This window comes from Salvelinus fontinalis, chromosome 28, assembly GCF_029448725.1.
Source record: "Salvelinus fontinalis isolate EN_2023a chromosome 28, ASM2944872v1, whole genome shotgun sequence".
Classification (NCBI taxonomy): domain Eukaryota; kingdom Metazoa; phylum Chordata; class Actinopteri; order Salmoniformes; family Salmonidae; genus Salvelinus; species Salvelinus fontinalis.
Window position 1 is genome coordinate 6884739 of NC_074692.1, and position 18487 is coordinate 6903225.

An 18487-nucleotide genomic window follows, 5' to 3' on the forward strand; every position below is an offset into this window, starting at 1 on the left:
TATTCAATGTGTGGACCAAAATTGAGGCTATGATTAAGAAGTTGGCGCTCTTCTCTGTCTGCATTAACAAGGACAACACACAGGTTTTTCCATCATTGTATGATTTTTTTGTGTGCAAATGAACTCAAGCTTACAGACAATGTCAAATAGAGCAGCACCTGAGTGAGTTTGGTACGCAATTACGCAGGTACTTTCCTGAAACGAATGACACAAACAACTGGATTCGTTATCCTTTTCATGCCCTGCCTCCAGTCCACTTACCGATATCTGAACAAGAGAGCCTCATCGACATTACAACAAGCGGTTCTGTGAAAATTGAATTTAAATCAGAAGCTACTGCCAGATTTCTGGTTTGGGCTGCGCTCAGAGTATCCTGCCTTGGCAAATCACGCTGTTAAGAAACTGATGCCCTTTGCAACCACGTACCTATGTGAGAGTGGATTCTCACATAGCATGAAAACTAAATACAGGCACAGACTGTGTGTGGAAAATGATTTAAGACTGAGAATCTCTCCAATACAACCCAACATTGCAGAGTTATGTGCATCCTTTCAAGCACACCCTTCTCATTAACCTGTGGTGAGTTATTCACAATTTAATTAAAAAAAATAAGGTTTTAAAATGTAAGATGGCTAAATAAAAAGAGCAAAATGATTGATTATTATTTGTGCCCTGGTCCTATAAGAGCTCTTTGTCACTTCCCACGAGCCTGGTTGTGACAAAAATTCACACAAATTTTTATGTTTAACCTGTTGAGGCTGGGGGCGCTGTTGTCACTATTTATGGTAATCTTGTAATTTTTGAAACGGCTTCCTACAAAACTCTTGATCGTACAATATGCATATTATTATTATTATTGGATAGAAAACAGTCTATAGTTTCTATAGGAGTTGAAATTTTGTCTCTAAGTGGAACAGAACCCATTCTACAGCAATTTCCCTGACATGGAGTCAGATTTCAGAAATTTTGGCCCCTGATCTGGAGTCAGTTAAAAGGCCACTGTTATTGCTATGAGTATACGGACACTGCTTACGTCTTCCCCTGGATGCCTTTACGTGATGACGATTTGAATGGGGTCGATTGCGCGTTCACAGGCACTATAAATTAAAAAACCCTGTAGCTAGTAAGTCTTTTGGAGCTGCGTCATGCGCGTGGAGGACACCGACCCGCACCTGTTCCAAGCATTAGTGTTGGGAGTAATCTTTCTCCGGTCATGTTAAGACTCGTTATAGGAGTTAAAAACATCATAAGGTAGTTAATTTAAAGCGTTTTATAGCAATTTATATCCGTTTAGTGCGATTTTGGGACATTTATTTCTGAAACGCTGTGAATGGCTGGGCACGCTTCCAGTTCATGCTGAACGCAGTTGGCATTTCCACATGGCAAGAGGACAGCTTTCCACCAAAAGACGATTAGACCCAAGAAAGGATCCTTTGCCCAAGATACTGATGGAAGAACAGCTCAAAGTAGGACATTTTTATTATGATAAATCGTGTTTCTGTCGAAAAATGTTAGTGGCTTAGGACGCCATGTTTTTTGACGTAGCTTCGCTTGGCGCAAACTGTATTGAAAAGTAAGGATAATTTAAAAAATGTAATTCCGCGATTGTATTAAGAATTAAATTGTCTATCAATCGATGTCCACCCTATATGTTTTAGTCACGTTTATGAGTATTTATGTATAAGAGTAGATCACTGTCTAATATGGCGCACGGACATTTTCTCACCAGCTGGGCTACTTTCCCCATTGTCTAACCATGATTTTGGTGGCTAAATATGCACATTTTCGAACAAACTGTATATGCATGTTGTAATGTGATGTTACAGGGGTGTCATCTGAAGAATTCTGAGAAGGTTAGTGAAAAAAATAATATATTTTGGCGATGTTGACGTTATCGCTCACTTTGGCTAGAATTAATGCTGGGGTAATGTTTGCACCTGTGCTATGCTAATATAACGATTTATTGTGTTTTCGCTGTAAGACACTTAGAAAATCTGAAATATTGTCTGTATTCACAGGATCTGTGTCTTTCGATTAGTGTATGCTGTGTATTTTTACGAAATGTTTGATGATTAGTAAGTAGGTAAACACGTTGCTCTATGTAGTTATTCTAGTCCATTTGTGACGGTGGGTGCAATTGTAACCTATGCCATCTACCTGAAATATGCACATTTTTCTAACAAAACCTATCCCATACCATAAATATGTTATCAGACTGTCATCTGATGAGTTTTTTTCTTGGTTAGGGGCTATAAATATCTTAGTTTAGCCAAATTGGTGATAGCTACTGGTGTTGGTGGACAAATAAAAGATGGTGGATTATGCTAATGTGTTTAGGTAATAGATGTACATCTTTACATATTGTGTCTTCCCTATAAAACATTTTAAAAATCGGACATGTTGGCTGGATTCACAAGATCTGTGTCTTTCATTAGCTGTATTGGACTTTAATGTGTGAAAGTTAAATATTTAAAAAAAATATTTTTTTTGAATTTCGCGGCTCTGCCTTTTCAGTGGGGGTGGGGGGGGGAGTGCCGCTAGCGGCACCATTAGCCTAGACAGGTTAATAAATGTATCGTATATTGTGTGTGTGTGGCAGGCTAACAAAGATGGCAAAAAACAACATTTGAGAGTGCGCTAACCCTGGAGCTAGAGGGGGTACGCAGCTGGAGGTTTAATGTTTGAAGGGGTACGGGACTATAAAAAGTTTGGGAACCACTGCCTTAGACCTATCAATTAGTTAGTGTTTATCATTATTTGTTACTTCTGTGAACTTTCATTATTCTCACTCATGAGGGAGAGAAATTAGAAAATATCTTAAAGATGTGGGTTTTGGTAACGGAATTTCATGTTTCTTAAAACTCACAGAAGGCAGACACATTTCTCCAAAAACAAATTGTTGATATTAGTTGGCAGAGGTCTATTTACTTCAACATTGTGTTTTAATGTATTTGTAAAACTTTTAAAGACTTAGTCTTGGTAGTTGTTTACCAAGACTCCTTATCCATCTATTTGTCCAGAAATCAAAGTATTTGCTTACTCCAAATTTTTTAGGATGGAAAATGGTTGAAAAATGTATATGCGCCTTAACTTCTCAAAACATATAAACTCTTATCTTTCATTTGACACCAAATTTGACATGCACTTCATGTTAATGCTCATGGGTACATGGAAATGACATGGAAATGACCAAACTGCCACTTTTAATATCATCAATATTCTACAGTACATCAGCAGTCAAGCTTTAAAGGAATAATTTGGATATTGGTAATAAGGCCCTTTATCTACTTCCCCAGAGTCAGATGAACTCATGGATACCATTTTTATGTCTCTGTGTGAAGTTTGAAAGAAGGTACTAACCAGCGCTAGCGCCATTGCTAACTAGCACTAGCTATGGGTATCTGTTAGAATGCTAACACCCATAGACTTCCAGTCATTGTGCTAACGCTCAATAGCATTGGCTTGCAAAACTACCTCTAACTTTATACTGGACACAAACATAGAAATGGTCTCCACAAGTTCATCTGACTCTGGGGAAGTAGAATTAGGGCCCCATTGCCAAAATCCCAAAGTGTCCTTTTAAGTCCAGAGAAGTTTCTGAAATCCATCTTCAAGCTAACACTTAAGGCGTCCACATGCTTCCAGGCCGAAACAGTTTGGAAGTTTGTTCATATAGCATGACAACATTTTGTGGCGTTCTCATTAGGTTTTTTATTTCGGTAAGGGTTTTTTCAGGTTGTTCAGGCACAAAACATTTGAGGCAAGCCGGAGTCAGGTTCCGAAGTCTACACCCCTTCGTCAGTGATTGGTCAGCAGTAAGGATTCTTCAGTAAAGTCTGTCATTCAACGAGAGACGACTCGTTTTCATGCACGTTTTTTCATTGAGAAATACTGCACCAAACATCAGTCAACCGAGAGTTTGATGTTCTGAAACTGGGTATTTACAAAGTGTAGAATGGAAGGTTTTTGCTTTTGAGTCCTTACTAAAAAGACTAACAAGATAAACTAACGGAATATGATAAGTAAAATTGCGTGACTAAGATCTCCTCAGCAAAAACATTATAATTAGTGACATATTTCTTGAATTATCTTAGATTATTTCTGACTATTTTGAGGAAGTGTATACTGTCTATGGCGTCTCAAAATGAACGAACAGTGCAATTGCCACTTGAAAAAATATATATAGTTTTTCAAGCAAAGGTCTTTTAAGAAAGTATCCAAGCACACTTGTTTGGTTCGCCTAGCCGTCTTCGGCTAGCTGATCTGAAGCATGCTGATGTCTACACAATCACAGCTTATCTTGGTTTCTTACACCTTCCTTATGACTGGGTTTTTCCACTGGTCTTCACATTCATTATTCAAATTTCTGGCATGCCGCCTTTGGCATCTAGTCCACTTCACGTCTCACTCAGCTGCGAACTCACTCTGGCCCCAGACTCTCCATTCTTGTGGCATCCCAGTTAGGCTACATTGACGGGACAGCCGTCCCAGACACACCTTTGGAACCTATACGCCTGAGGTCTAACTGGTCCTGTTTAGATGCCTTTGTTGATTAAGGAAACCCTATTTAGGCTCATGTAACCTGGAGACAACCTCGGGGCACACTATTCTGATAGCAGATAAGAGTGAGGCATCTAGTCTGGTCAGTTAACTTATTGTGACAGTTTTTTTTCACAGCTGTCATATGCAATGCATTCAGAAAGTATTACGACCCTTTGACTTTTCCACATTTTGTTACATTACAGCCTTCTTCTAAAATGCATTTTACATTTTTTTTGTCATCAATCTACACACAATACCCCATACTGACAAAGAAAAAAGTTATCTTGTGCAAATGCATGAAAAAAATATATTTACTTAAGTATTCAGAGCCTTTGCTCAGGACTTTGTTGAAGCACCTTTGGCAGCGATTACAGCCTCGCGTCTTCTTGGGTATGACGCTACAAGCTTGGCACACCTGTATTTGGGAAGTTTCTCCCATTCTTCTCTACAGATCCTCTCATGCTCTGTCAGGTTGGATGGTGAGTGTCGCTGCACAGCTATTTTCAGGTCTCTCCAGAGATGTTCGATCGGGTTCAAGTCCGGGCTCTGGCTGGGCCACTCAAGAATATTCAGAGACTTGCCCCGAAGCCACTCCTGCATTGTCTTGGCTGTGTGCTTAAGGTCATTGTCCTGTTGGAAGGTGAACCTTCACCTCAGTCTGAGGTCCTAAGCAGATTTTCATCAAGGATCTCTATACTTTGCTCCGTTTATCTTTCTCTTAATCCTGACTAGTCTCCCAGTCCCTGTCGCTGAAAAACATCCCCACAGCATGATGCTGCCACCACCATGCTTCACCATAGGTATGGTGCCAGGTTTCCTCCAGACGTGATGCTTGGCATTTAGTCCAGAGTTCAATCTTGGTTTCATCAGACCAGAGAATCTTGTTTCTCATGGTCTGAGTCCTTTAGGTGCCTTTCGGCATACTCCAAGCAGGCCGTCATGTGCCTTTTACTGAGGAATGGCTTCCATCTGGCCACTAACATAAAGGCCTAATTGGTGGTGTGCTGCAGAGATGGTTATCCTTCTTGAAGGTTCTCCCATCTCTACAGAGAAACTCTTGAGCTCTGTCAAAGTGACCATCGGGTCCTTGGTCAGCTCTAGGAAGAGTCTTGGTGGTTCCAAATTTCTTCCATTTAAGAATTATGGAGGCCACTGTGTTCTTGGGTACCTTCAATTCTGCAGAAATGTTTTGGTACCCTTCCCCAGATTTGTGTCTCGACACAATCCTGTCTTAGAGTGCTACGGACAATTCCTTCGACCCCATGGCTTGGTTTTTTGCTCTGACATGCACTGTCAACTGTAGGACCTTATATAGACAGGTGTGTGCCTTTCCAAACCATGTCCAATCAATTGAATTTACCACAGGTGGACTCCAATCAAGTTGTAGAAACATCAAGTATCATCAATGGAAACAAGATACACCTGAGCTCAATTTCGAGTCTCATAGCAAAGGGTCTGAATACTTATGTAAATAACGCATCTGTTTTTAATTTTGTATAAATTAGCAACAAAAATATATATATTTTTTCTGTTTTCGCTTTGTCATTATTGGGTAGTGTGTAGATTGATAAGGAAAAACATTTATTGAATTCATTTTAGAATAAGGGTGTAACATAACAAAATGTGGAAAGAGGTCTGAATACTATCCAAATGCACTGTAATTACAATGCTAGTAATAAGAAATAGCAAATAGCTCCCATATACTCAGTGTCCAGTTTATTAGGTATACCATCCCGTTCACAAAAATGGTTTGCTCCTACAGACAGTGAGTCACGTGGCAGTGGTTTGCTATTTAAAGCAGCCATACAGGCACCCGGTTACTGTTTAATTGAACGTTAGAGTGGGCAAAACGAGGCTGTAACTGTGTGTGGAATGTTTTCCTGGCACACGTTAAGTCCCTTGATGCGAATTGAGCAACGTGTCCATGCCCCAGATAATTCGGGATGTTCTGGAGGCAAAGGGGGGTCTGACCCAGTACTAGATGGGTGCACCTAATAAACTGGCCACTGAGTGTATAGGCCTATAGCCATATATATATATATATTTTTTTTTTTCTTTTTATTTTTTTTATTTATATATCCCTAAACTGTGCAACCCCCAGTTCACTACATTTAGGTAGTGACGTCATGCAGAATGCAAAGGCGAAGTTAACCCACACACTTCCATATATGGACAGTGTCAGAGACTGCACCAACATCTCGTCCTCTTATGTTTTGTAGCTGAGAGAGCAAAAGAGACATTTCCTCTTTCACTGACTTCCGTACAACCAGCCACAAAATATATGCACTTCACAGGCATGTGCACTCCACTAACCAATATATGGGGATGGTAGTCTCATTCTAGGCTCATGGTGTATTGCAGGGGTCTGAGTGGATATAATGACAAAAGGACTGTGCAAGAGACATTCAGCGTAGATCACACAGGGCTTCAAAGAGGATCGCTAACTGCAGAGAGAAATGAAACTTGTTTGAACTTGTGCATACCGTGCTGCTGGTGAAGTAACAGCAAACACACAGAGAGACAGAGGGATAGGCCTTCTGAGACAGACAGTCTCTACAAAATAAAAAAAAGTCAGTATTAAAAGGCTTGTCATTAGATTTCTCTGACTTCTTACTTGAAGCAACAGTCGTTCCCCTAATTTAATTTCTTTGAAGGTGTGGCGCAAAGGCATCCAAAACATGCTAATGTTTGCTAATCTTTATTTGTCAATTGAAACCAATAGAAAGCAAGCTTCCTTTGAGATAGGGGGCAACAGAATTAACACGAGGACTGCCTCAACGCCCCAGGCATGCATTCTCCTCATGTGACCCCATAAGCCCAAGGAGAGAAGTGATCAACTGATCTGCATCTTCATTTAGAGAACTCTCTGTATTCTCTACAACTGAGCCCTAGAGTCAAAACTAAATAGGCTAGGCTGTGGTTTCCCTTCTAAAACAGTTTATAAAAATACTGAACAAAAATATGAACGCAACATGTAAAGTGTTGGTCTCATGTTTCTTGAGCTGAAATAACAGATCCCAGAAATGTTCCTTAAGCACAAAATGCGTATATCCACCTGACAGGTGTGGCATTTCGAGAAGCTGCTTAAACGGCATGATCAATAAAAGGCCACTCTAAAATGTGCAGTTTTGTCAAACACCACAATGCCACAGATGTCTCAAGTTGAGGGCTGACTGCAGGAATGTCCACCAGAGCTGTTGCCAAAGAATTCAATGTTAATTTCTCTACCATAATCCGCTTCCAACGTCATTTTAGAGAATTTGGCAGTACGTACAACCGACCTCACAACCGCAGACCACGTGTAACCACACCAGCCCAGGAGTCTGGACCTCCGCATCCGGCTTCTTCGCCTGCAGGATCGTATGAGACCAGCCACCCGGACAGCCGAGGAAGGTGTGGGTTTGCACAACCAAATCATTTCTGCACAAACAAACTGTCTCAGGAAAGCTCATCTGGGTGCTCGTCGTACTCACCAAGGTTTTAACCTGACTGCAGTTTGGCATTGTAACCGACTCCAGTGGGAAAATTCTCACCTTTGATGGCCACTGGCATGCTGGAGAAGTGTGCTCTTCACAAATTAATTCCGGTTTCAGACGTACTGGGCAGATGGCAGACAACGTGTATAGCGTTGTGTGGGCGAGCGGTTTGCTGATGTCAACGCTGTGAACAGAGTGCCCCATGGCTGCGGTGGGGTTATGGTATGGGCAGGCATAAGCTATGGACAATGAACACAATTGCATTTTATCGATGGCAATTTGAATGAACACAGATACCATGGCGAGATCCTGAGTCCCATTATCGTACCATTCATCCGCCGCCATCACCTCATGTTTCAGCATGATAATCTACAGCCCCATGTCGCAAAGATCGGTACACAATTCTTGGAAGCTGAAAATGTTCCAGTTCTTCCATGGCCTGCATATTCACCAGATATCACCCATTGAGCATGTTTGGGATGCTCTGGATTGATGTGTACGACAGCCTGTTCCAGTTCCCGACAATATCCAGCAACTTCGCACAGCCATTGAAGAAGTGGGACAACATTCCACAGGCCACAATCAACAGCCTGATCAACTCTATGCAAAGGGGATGTGTCGTGCTGCATGAGGCAAATGGTGGTCACACCAGATACTGACTGGTGTTCTGATCCCCGCCCATACTTTTTTTTTTAAAGGTATCAGTGACTAACAGATGCATATCTGTATCCCAGTCATGTGAAACCCATAGATTAGGGCCTAATACATTTATTTCAATTGACTGATTTCCTTATATGAACTGTAACTCAGTAAAATCTTTGAAATTGTTGCAAGTTGTGTTTATATTTTTGTTCATTGTATGTTTTGAGATTAGACCTTCACCTTCCCTGGGTGACTTGCTCTTTCACTTCCTTGTGGTTCAATATAGAGATGTAGAACCTTCAGTCAAGAATTTTGGCGAGTACTTCAATGAATGTCTAAATACAATATTGGTGGCAGTGTGTTAGCTTAAAATACTGTTTGTGGCATTCTATTGAGCTGAATGTTGCTAGCTCAAGTTACACTGACAAACTTACCAACATATACTGTTGGTTGGCTGCCAGATTGACCGACAAACTGGCAAACAAAATTGCAACTCATAAACAGACAAGCAAAAATTGCAAATGAGTGGCAGTGGGGTTGTCATGTCTCCCTGGCAACAGCTGAAGTGTGTGTGTGTGTGTGTGTGTGTGTTAGGGGAGGGGGACATGGCCGAGGACCAGGCTCTGACACCTAGTCCACCGTTCTTTTTTTATTTAACTAGGCAAGTCAGTTAAGAACAAAATATTATTTACAATGGACGGCCTACACCGGCCAAACTCTCCCCTAAGCCGGACGACACTGGGCCAATTTTGTGCCGCTCTATGGGACTCCCGATCACAGCCGGTTGTGATACAGCCCTGAATCGAACCAGGGTGTGTATTGACGCCTCTAGCACTGCGATGCAGTGCCTTAGACCGCTGCGCCACTTGGGAGCCGGAGTTCTGTTTGTCTCTTCGTCTTCCTATCCAGTGAGAGATTGGTGTTGTCAAGCCCAGTCAACAACTGGTAACAGCCCCACAGAGGGGCAGTCCAGGCCAACTGGTGTTGGGAGGGAGGGACCTTGACAAATTCATGTGATGGTCAGAGAATTGGATATAGAAATATGCTGAAATGAATGTAATGAACTGCAGTAACCCTATCTGTTGGTAAATACATTGGGGAAAATCCATTAGAAACCTTTTTTTACAGCATTTATTTTCAATTTTTTGCTCATGGATGAAATGGTCAGAATGTGACTTTTGGAACTGAATGCCAAAACATTCCAGAGATAAAAGTGTTCAAAGTTGACCCATGTTGCATACCCCACCATGAGATCCATGTCTTCATCACTGGAAAAGATACACTGTTGACTTTGATATCATTTAAAAGCTTACCAACAGGGTATGCAAAATGGGTCAACTTCGAGCATCTTTATCTCTTTAATGGTTTTGCCATTCAGGTCCAAAAAGTCACTTTCTGAGCACTTTGGAGTTGTGGCTGAACAAAGACATGGATATTATTCATCTAGCTGTTTTTTCTATGCATAGTCAAGACTGAACGGCAGCTTCGGGTAAGGTTAAGAGGGAGGTGTGTGTGTCTCTTTGTTAACAACAGCTGGTACGCAATCTCTAATGTTAAGACTAAAGGTTTTGCTTGCCTGTGTTAGAATACCTTGTGATAAGCTGCAAACCATACTATTTATCAAGAGAGTTTATCTATATTTTTCATAGCCGTCCATTTACCACCTCAAACCAATGCTGCCACTAAGACCACACTCAACGAGCTATATAGGCCCATAAGCAAACAAGAAAATGCACATCCAGAGGAGGTGCTCCTAGTGGCCGGCTGGTGATTTTAATTAGAGGTCGACCGATTAATAGGAATGGCCGATTAATTAGGGCCGATTTCAAGTTTTCAAAACAATCGGAAATCGGTAATTTTGGACGCCGATTTTGCCGAATTTATTTATTATTATTTTTACACCTTTATTTAACTAGGCAAGTCAGTTAAGAACACATTCTTATTTTCAATGTCCGCCTAGGAACGGTGGGTTAACTACCTTGTCAGCTCAGGGATTCAATCTTGCAACCTTACGGTTAGCAAGTCCAAAGCTCTAACCACCTGCCTCACGAGGAGCCCGCCTGTTACGCGAATGCAGTAAGAGGCCAAGGTAAGTTGCTAGCTAGCATTAAACTTATCTTATAAAAAACAATCAATCATAATCACTAGTTATAACTACACATGGTTGATGATATTACTAGTTTATCTAGCGTGTCCTGCGTTGCATATAATCGATGCAGTGCGCATTCGCGAAAAAGGACTGTCATTGCTCCAACGTGTACCTAACAATAAACATCAATGCCTTTCTTAAAATCAATACACAAGTGTATATATTTTTAAACCTGCATATTTAGCTAAAAGAAATCCAGGTTAGCAGGCAATATTAACCAGGTGAAATTGTGTCACTTCTCTTGCGTTCATTGCACGCAGAGTCAGGGTATATGCAACAGTTAGGGCCGCCTGGCTCATTGCGAACTAATTTGCCAGAATTTTACGTAATTATGACATAACATTGAAGGCTGTGTAATGTAACAGGAATATTTAGACTGATGGATGCCACCCGTTAGATAAAATACGGAACGGTTCCGTATTTCACTGAAAGAATAAATGTTTTGTTTTCGAGATGATAGTTTCCGGATTCTACCATATTAATGTATGTATTTCTGTGTGTTATGTTATAATTAAGTCTATGATTTGATAGAGCAGTCTGACTGAGCGATGGTGGGCACCAGCAGGCTCGTAAGCATTCATTCAAACAGCACTTTCGTGCATTTTGCCAGCAGCTCTGTTTATGAATTCAAGCCTATCAACTCCCGAGATTAGGCTGGTGTAACCGATGTGAAATGGCTAGCTAATTAGCGGAGTGCGCGCTAATAGCGTTTCAAACGTCACTCGCTCTGAGACTTGGAGTAGTTGTTCCCCTTGCTTTGCATGGGTAACGCTGCTTCGAGGGTGGCTGTTGTCGATGTGTTCCTGGTTTGAGCCCAGGTAGCGGCGAGGAGAGGGATGGAAGCTATACTGTTACACTGGCAATACTAAAGTGCCTATAAGAACATCCAATAGTCAAAGGTATATGAAATACAAATCGTATAGAGAAAAATAGTCCTATAATTCCTATAATAACTACAACCTAAAACGTCTTACCTGGGAATATTGAAGACTCATGTTAAAAGGAACCACCAGCTTTCATATGTTCTCATGTTCAGAGCAAGGAACTTAAACGTTAGCTTTCTTACATGGCACATATTGCACTTTTACTTTCTTCTTGCATTGTTTAAACGAAATTGAACATGTTTCATTATTTATTTGAGGCTAAATTGATTTTATTGATGTATTATATTAAGTTAAAATAAGTGTTCATTCAGTATTGTTGTAATTGTCATTATTACAACAAAGAAAACAAAAAAACAACAAAAAAAATCGTCCAACAACAGTGCGATCTCGCTCTCCATAGCTGATGTGAGTAAGACCTTTAAACTAGGGCGGAATACCGGTATTGATGCACGGACTGGTTTGGGTTTTAAATTGACCTTATATAACGGTATTTGAATTTTTGGTTTGTTAAATGTGAGATGCCGTATGTAACATCCATTTTTACAGTTTACTCCACTACTTGAGTCATCTCGCTCCACGCCGCTTTCCACACAGACCTAGCCCCGACCTTCCTCGACCACGAGACACTTGTGTTCAGTCTGCATGGTCAATGCAGCACATGCAACAATGTTGATGACAACGATGCCGTTTTCACTTTGCTTCTTAATATAAATCCACTAGCATTCTAAAATTACACTATTAGTTTTTTTTTTTTTACATCTGCAAACAGCTAGTTTGTCTTTTCTTAGCAAGTTGGGCCTAAATCGTGTCAGCAGCTAATGCTAATTGCTAGTTAGCTAGCTAGCTAATAAATGTACTGAGTCAGAGCAAACGTAACTAGCTATACAGCCTGATAATACCAGTGATACTGCAGACCTAAATCAACATGCTGTTTGTGCAACAGTATCTTCAAAATCAAAGAGGAATACGCGAAGCATGAATATGTTAGCTACATGAAGTAGCTAAGACAAAAAAACGTAATATAGCCAAAGATTATAGGGCCCCGTAGGAAACATTCCTACCCTGTCACAATAACTCCTCCCTGGCATTTCCATTCATTGTCATGTCAAACAACACTAAGTGCCCACTATTATATTCTAACTATTTCCATGAATTCTACAGTCCACCCAAGAGTTTGGCTCTAAATCACAATTGCAATATTTGGTTAAAAATACAGCCTAAATTGTTTGCCCATATCGTGCATAGCAGTGTGGAAATGATCTCAAATGAGCACAGGAAATGCAGAAATGGATCAATTATTTTTTGGTTGAAGTTGAATTGAACAGTATAAAACAATCAGAATGTAGAAAGACCCATTGAAATCACATAGAATGTATGTGTTGCCACCCTAGGGTCACGCACTAGTCATAGAAAATTTGTAACTTTTATTTTTCAAAAACATAAATACAGTCATACCGTCAATTTCTTTTTAAATACCGTGATAGGACATTTTGGACATGTCGCCCAGCCCTACTTTAAAACAGGTTAAGATTGACAGATTACTTGGAAGCCTACTCAGAGCATGTGCTGACCAGCTGGCAAGACCCTTCACTGACATTTTCAACCTCTCCCTGACACAGTCTGTAACACCTACATGTTTCAAGCAGACCACCATAGTAGCTGTGTCCAAAAACGCCAAGGTAATCTGTCTAAATGACTATCACTCCGTAGCACTCACATCTGTAGCCATGTAATGCTTTGAAGGGCTGGTCATTGCTCACATCAACACCATCAAAAACCCACTCTAATTCGCATACCGGCCCAACAGATCCACAAATGACGCAATCTCTATTGCACACCACACTGCCCACTTCCACCTGGACAAGAGGAACACCTACGTGAGAATGCTGTTCATTGACTATAGCTCCGCGTTCAAAACCATAATGCCCTTCAAGCTCATCACTAAGCTCAGGACCCTGGGACTGAACACCTCCTCTGCAACTGGATCCTGAACTTCCTGACGGGCCTCCACCAGGTGGTAAGGGTAGGTAACAACACATCCGCCACGCTGATCCTCAACACGGGGGCCCCTCAGGGGTGCGTGCTCAGTCCCCTCCTGTACTTCCTGTTCACTCATGACTGCATGACCAGGCACGACTCCAACACCATCATTAAGTTTGCAGATGACACAACAGTGGTAGGCCTGTATAGGGAGGAGGTCAGTGACCTGGTAGCATGGTGCCAAGACAACAACCTCTCAACGTCAGAAAGACAGGAGCTGATCGTGGACTACAGGAAATGGTGGGCCGAGCACACCCCCATCCACATTGAAGGGGCTGTAGTGGAGCGGATCGAGAGCTTCAAGTTCCTCGGTGTTCACATCACTAAGAAATGATCATGGTCCACACACACTTCCCCTCAAGAGGCTGAAAAGATTTGGCAGCCGACCGCAAGGCGCTACAGAGAGTAGTGCGTACAGCCCAGTACATCACTGGGGCTGAGCTCCCTGCCATCCAGGACCTCTATTTTATTTAACTAGGCAAGATAGTGAAGAACAAATTCGTATTTACAATAATGGCCTACCCTGGCCAAACCCTAACCCGAACGACACTGGGCCAATTGTGCGCCGCCCTATGGGACTCCCAATCATGGCCGGTTGTGATACAGCCTGGAATCGAACCAGGGTCTCTAGTGATGCCTCTAGCACTGATATACAGTGCTTTAGACCGCTGCGCCACTCAGGAGCTCTATACCAGGTGGTGTCAGAAGAAAGCTCTAAAAAATTGTCAAAGACTCCAGCTACCCAAGTCATAGACTGTTCTCTATACTACTGCATGGTTAGCGGTACCATTCTATCAAGTCTGGAACCAACAAGACCCTGAACAGCTTCTACCCCCAAGCCACAAGAGTGTTAAACAGTTAACCAGACTATTTATATTTATCATTTTTTTAATCAAAATTGGTGCTGTCAAAAAGTGAATGAATTGAAGTGTGGGTAATTCCATTGGGAACAGGTTGGTATGGGCTAGCCTACTTCAAAATGACCCTAGGCTAATGTATACAGCTTAACCTTGTACCAAGGTTCAATTGAGAGAAAGCCGGCTATAAGACAAGACTACATACAGCTAGGCCTACTTATTGTCACAATAATTAGGTTAGGCCTATTTCTCAACAAGGATATCCAATATTCTAACCAAGCAGTGTTCCTCTTTTAACTAAGAACATCAACCATTGACAAATTACATCTAACCTCCATGTTTAAAAAAACAAATAAAATGTTTTAGACAAATATTTCACAAAAAGGAAACGTGCAGATGCTTGTTCAATAGGCCTAAACTGATTTAAAACTCCCTATGATAGAAGAACCTACTGAGAGCAGTGGAAGAAAAGTACAAAAATAGGTGAGGCACATTTTATACTAAGTCAAATACAATAGCCACAATTCTCACTGCATCCTCAGCATCCAGTCAATTCACTCAACATCCTGTTTTTCTTCCTGTGCTCATTGGACATCACGTCATTGCTGTACGAAATAGTCTAAACATTATGCAAAACAACCCTCATAACACTTAGCCTAAATCTCACAGCTAAGCAGGACGTTACATGATTTCTACACATTTTGGATGAGCTCTAAATTGTTAGGAAATGTTCATTATTCTATCAGATAAACAATGTATGGTATTTGTAGTGGATTTTGTTTACTAACCACTGATAAAGAGCCTCTTTATCAGTGGAGTGACAACATCAAATTGGACGGCACATCAGCATCATTCTTAAATCGCAGGTTGACAGTTGGTTCATTTCCCCAAAATGAACAGCAGTGTGAGGTTGTAACTAGGGGACCCATCCAAAGTTCAGATGTGGAAGCAGTGTGTACCTGGTCAGTTGTTCTCCTACTCTTGTCAAAACTCATACCAGAAGGCAATTAAAGGGAAGCACCTCTAGGTAGTAGAATCTAAAACCATGACCACTGGGGCAAATTCTTCTTCCCTCTGTTACGACTCTTCAGAAGCATGCAGCCAGACAGACACAGGAAGACAACCAACAACACTAAAGTGCCACAATCAGGTGTGCAAAAGGGCAAACACACTGAACTACACCACATTGTAACCATCTTCTGATATTTTATAGCAGAAAGAGACTTGATTGTTGTCTGTATCCCATGTCATACACATTTTACCTGGGCAGATGAGAAAGGAGATTTGCATGCCCTAACTTAAACTGAGACTAAGAGACAATGGCCTGTCTGAAAATGAACATATTACTTCACTTGCCAACCCGATTAAATACATTGTGGCAGCCCTTTGACAGGAAATCGTATTTGAAATGGTTATTCCTGCAAAATCAAAACACCACTACATTGGAATAACCGCACCGTGATCACATCACGCAAAGACTTGCATGACTCACGCAAGGACTCAGGAGATAGCTTGATGATTTATTTTATAACCAATTACCCAGCAGTAATTACATTTTACACTGTAGTTGATAATGTTGGCTTCATAGAGAGAAGACACCGCTTGTAAAACTGTCATAACTAGCTAGTTTAGTTAACCTAATCGCATGCTTACGTTTGAGCTCAGTGCTAGCTTCAAACACCAACACATCAACTATTTTACTGATCAACGCTGGGTAGCTAGAAGCTAGCCAAGCCATACAAATAGATCTATCAGCTATTACTTGCTAGCTAGCAAGTACGCTCAGTAGTAATAGTTGATATATAGATCTATTAGCCATGTTAATAGAAGTATTCTGCCTGAATAATGTATGGCTTGGCTAGCTACCACCTTTGATCAGTAAGTGACTTACCTGGGACACTGCAATCCGCGCAAACCTCACTATTCCTTAATCGTTTAGACATCCTTTGCAGAGGGAAAAAAGGCCTTCAAAAAAAGTCAAGGGAATTGATGTGCTTCTATACTCATTTGATAACCGGAAAGAATTTATCTAAGCGAATTACATATGACCAGTTGTTTAAAAAGGCAGTTGATTGGCGAGGAGCAAAATAGTTCCCTCTTCAATCTTAGTTTCTTGCACCAACCAAGCTACCGCTAGCTAGCTTGCGCACAACAAGCAGCAGCGATTGTCAGGAAGGAAACTCTTGCCGCAAGTGGTCTGTAGCCGGATTTTCACTAGTTACTCCAGCCACAGTCAAACGTCTATTTCTCGTCTATTTCTCAAATATATCCTCTAAAAAGCTGATTTTAAACCAAAACATAATCACACTGCTAACCTTATACCCAACCCTAACCTCGATTGAAGACCCAAAAGCAAATTTTTGTTTTCATGAATTTTTACGATATAGACAATTTTGTTGGCTGTGGTAACTAGTTAAAACCATGTAGCCGAGTGGTTACGAATTATCCGTGGACAGCAGTAACACTAGATAAAACATACTTTGTAGATTGTGATCAATCGGCAGTCGCCCAATGTTAAACGACTAGTCAACTACTGACATTCGTTTAATTTAAAAAAATAGATGTAAACTGGTAGAGTGTGCCAAAGATTTGCGCAAACTAGTACCAAAGACGATGAACAAATTAAGATAGTTCACTCAGGCCGTTAACCATTGATTAAATTGGTCAATTCCGAGGTCCTTAACTCGGGGGGTCCATATACACCAATGTAATAGCAACTGGGTCTAGTCTACTTAGTTCATTGACTTGCATTGAACCAGGAGAAGAAAAACAGCGAGTGGGGTGTCTCGCTTCCTCTTCCCTCTCTGCTAGTACTAGCTGTGGTACAAGTAGTCGGGAAGAGGAAGCGAGACAGCTTACTCCCTCATTTGTTTCAGTGGAAGTCAATGAACTAAGTAGACCAGTCCCAGCTGTTATCACATTGGTGTCTATGGGAGAGCCACCCCTTAAGTACACCGGCATTTATATTTTGTTCAATGGTAAACGGCCGGAGTAAACTATTTTCATTTATCAACCATCTTTGCTATTAGCTAGTTGTTCAGTGGTCATGGTTAGAAGGCTTCCAGATTTTGTCAAATTCATTTCAGATTTGACGTTATGTAGCAGGTTAGGAAAATGAATGTAGCAGGTTAGGATAATTAGGTTAGGGTTAGGAAAAAAGTTGGGGTTTGCTATACTGAACAAAAAAATATAAACGCAACATGCAAAGTGTTTGTCACATGTTTCATGAACTGAAATAAAAGATCCCAGAAACCTTCCATATGCACAAAAAAACATATTTCTCAGAAATGTGCACACATGTGTTTACATCCCTGTTAGTGAGTATTTCTCCTTTGCCAAGATAATCCATCCACTGGACAGGTGTGGCATATCAAGTAACTGATTACAGCATGATCATTACACATATGCACCTTTTGTGAAAAATCTAAAATGTGCAGTTTTGTCACAATGCCACACATCTCAAGTTGAGGGAGCATGCAATTGGCATCCTGACTTCAGGACTGTCCATCCGAGCTGTTGCCAGAGACTTGAATGTTAATTTCTCTACCATAAGCCAACATTGTTTTAGAGAATGTGGCAGTACATCCAACTGGCCTTACAACCGAAGACCACTTGTAACCACGCCAGCCAAGGACCTACACATCCAGTTTCTTCACCTCCTGGATAGTCTGAGACCAGCCACCCAGACAGCTGATGAAAGTATTTGTCTGTAGTAAAGACCTTTTCTGTGGTGAAAAACTCATCCTGATTGGCTGGGCCTGGCTCCCGAGTGGGTGAGCCTTTGCCTTCACAGACCAACCGATGGCTGCGTCCATGCTCAGTCATGTGGAATCCATAGATTAGGACCTAATTAATTAATTAAAATTGACTGATTTCCTTATATGAACCTTAATAGTA

The 18487-nt window shown here is 41.2% G+C and overlaps 1 protein-coding gene across 4 annotated transcripts in view; it reads right to left on the reverse strand.

Moving 5' to 3' along the window:
* The window catches only part of LOC129826019 (ARF GTPase-activating protein GIT2-like), a 37256-nt gene extending 19988 nt beyond the window's left edge, over positions 1–17268 (reverse strand). Inside the window, exon 1 of one of the 4 annotated variants that reach the window (XM_055886278.1) lies at positions 16482–17268. In XM_055886278.1, the coding sequence (XP_055742253.1) occupies positions 16482–16533 (52 nt within the window). In that variant the 5' untranslated portion in view covers positions 16534–17268. The remainder of the gene's footprint in view (positions 1–16481) is intronic. The other 3 variants (XM_055886275.1, XM_055886274.1, XM_055886276.1) reach the window with 3 other exon arrangements.
* Between the last annotated feature and the right edge of the window lie 1219 nt (positions 17269–18487).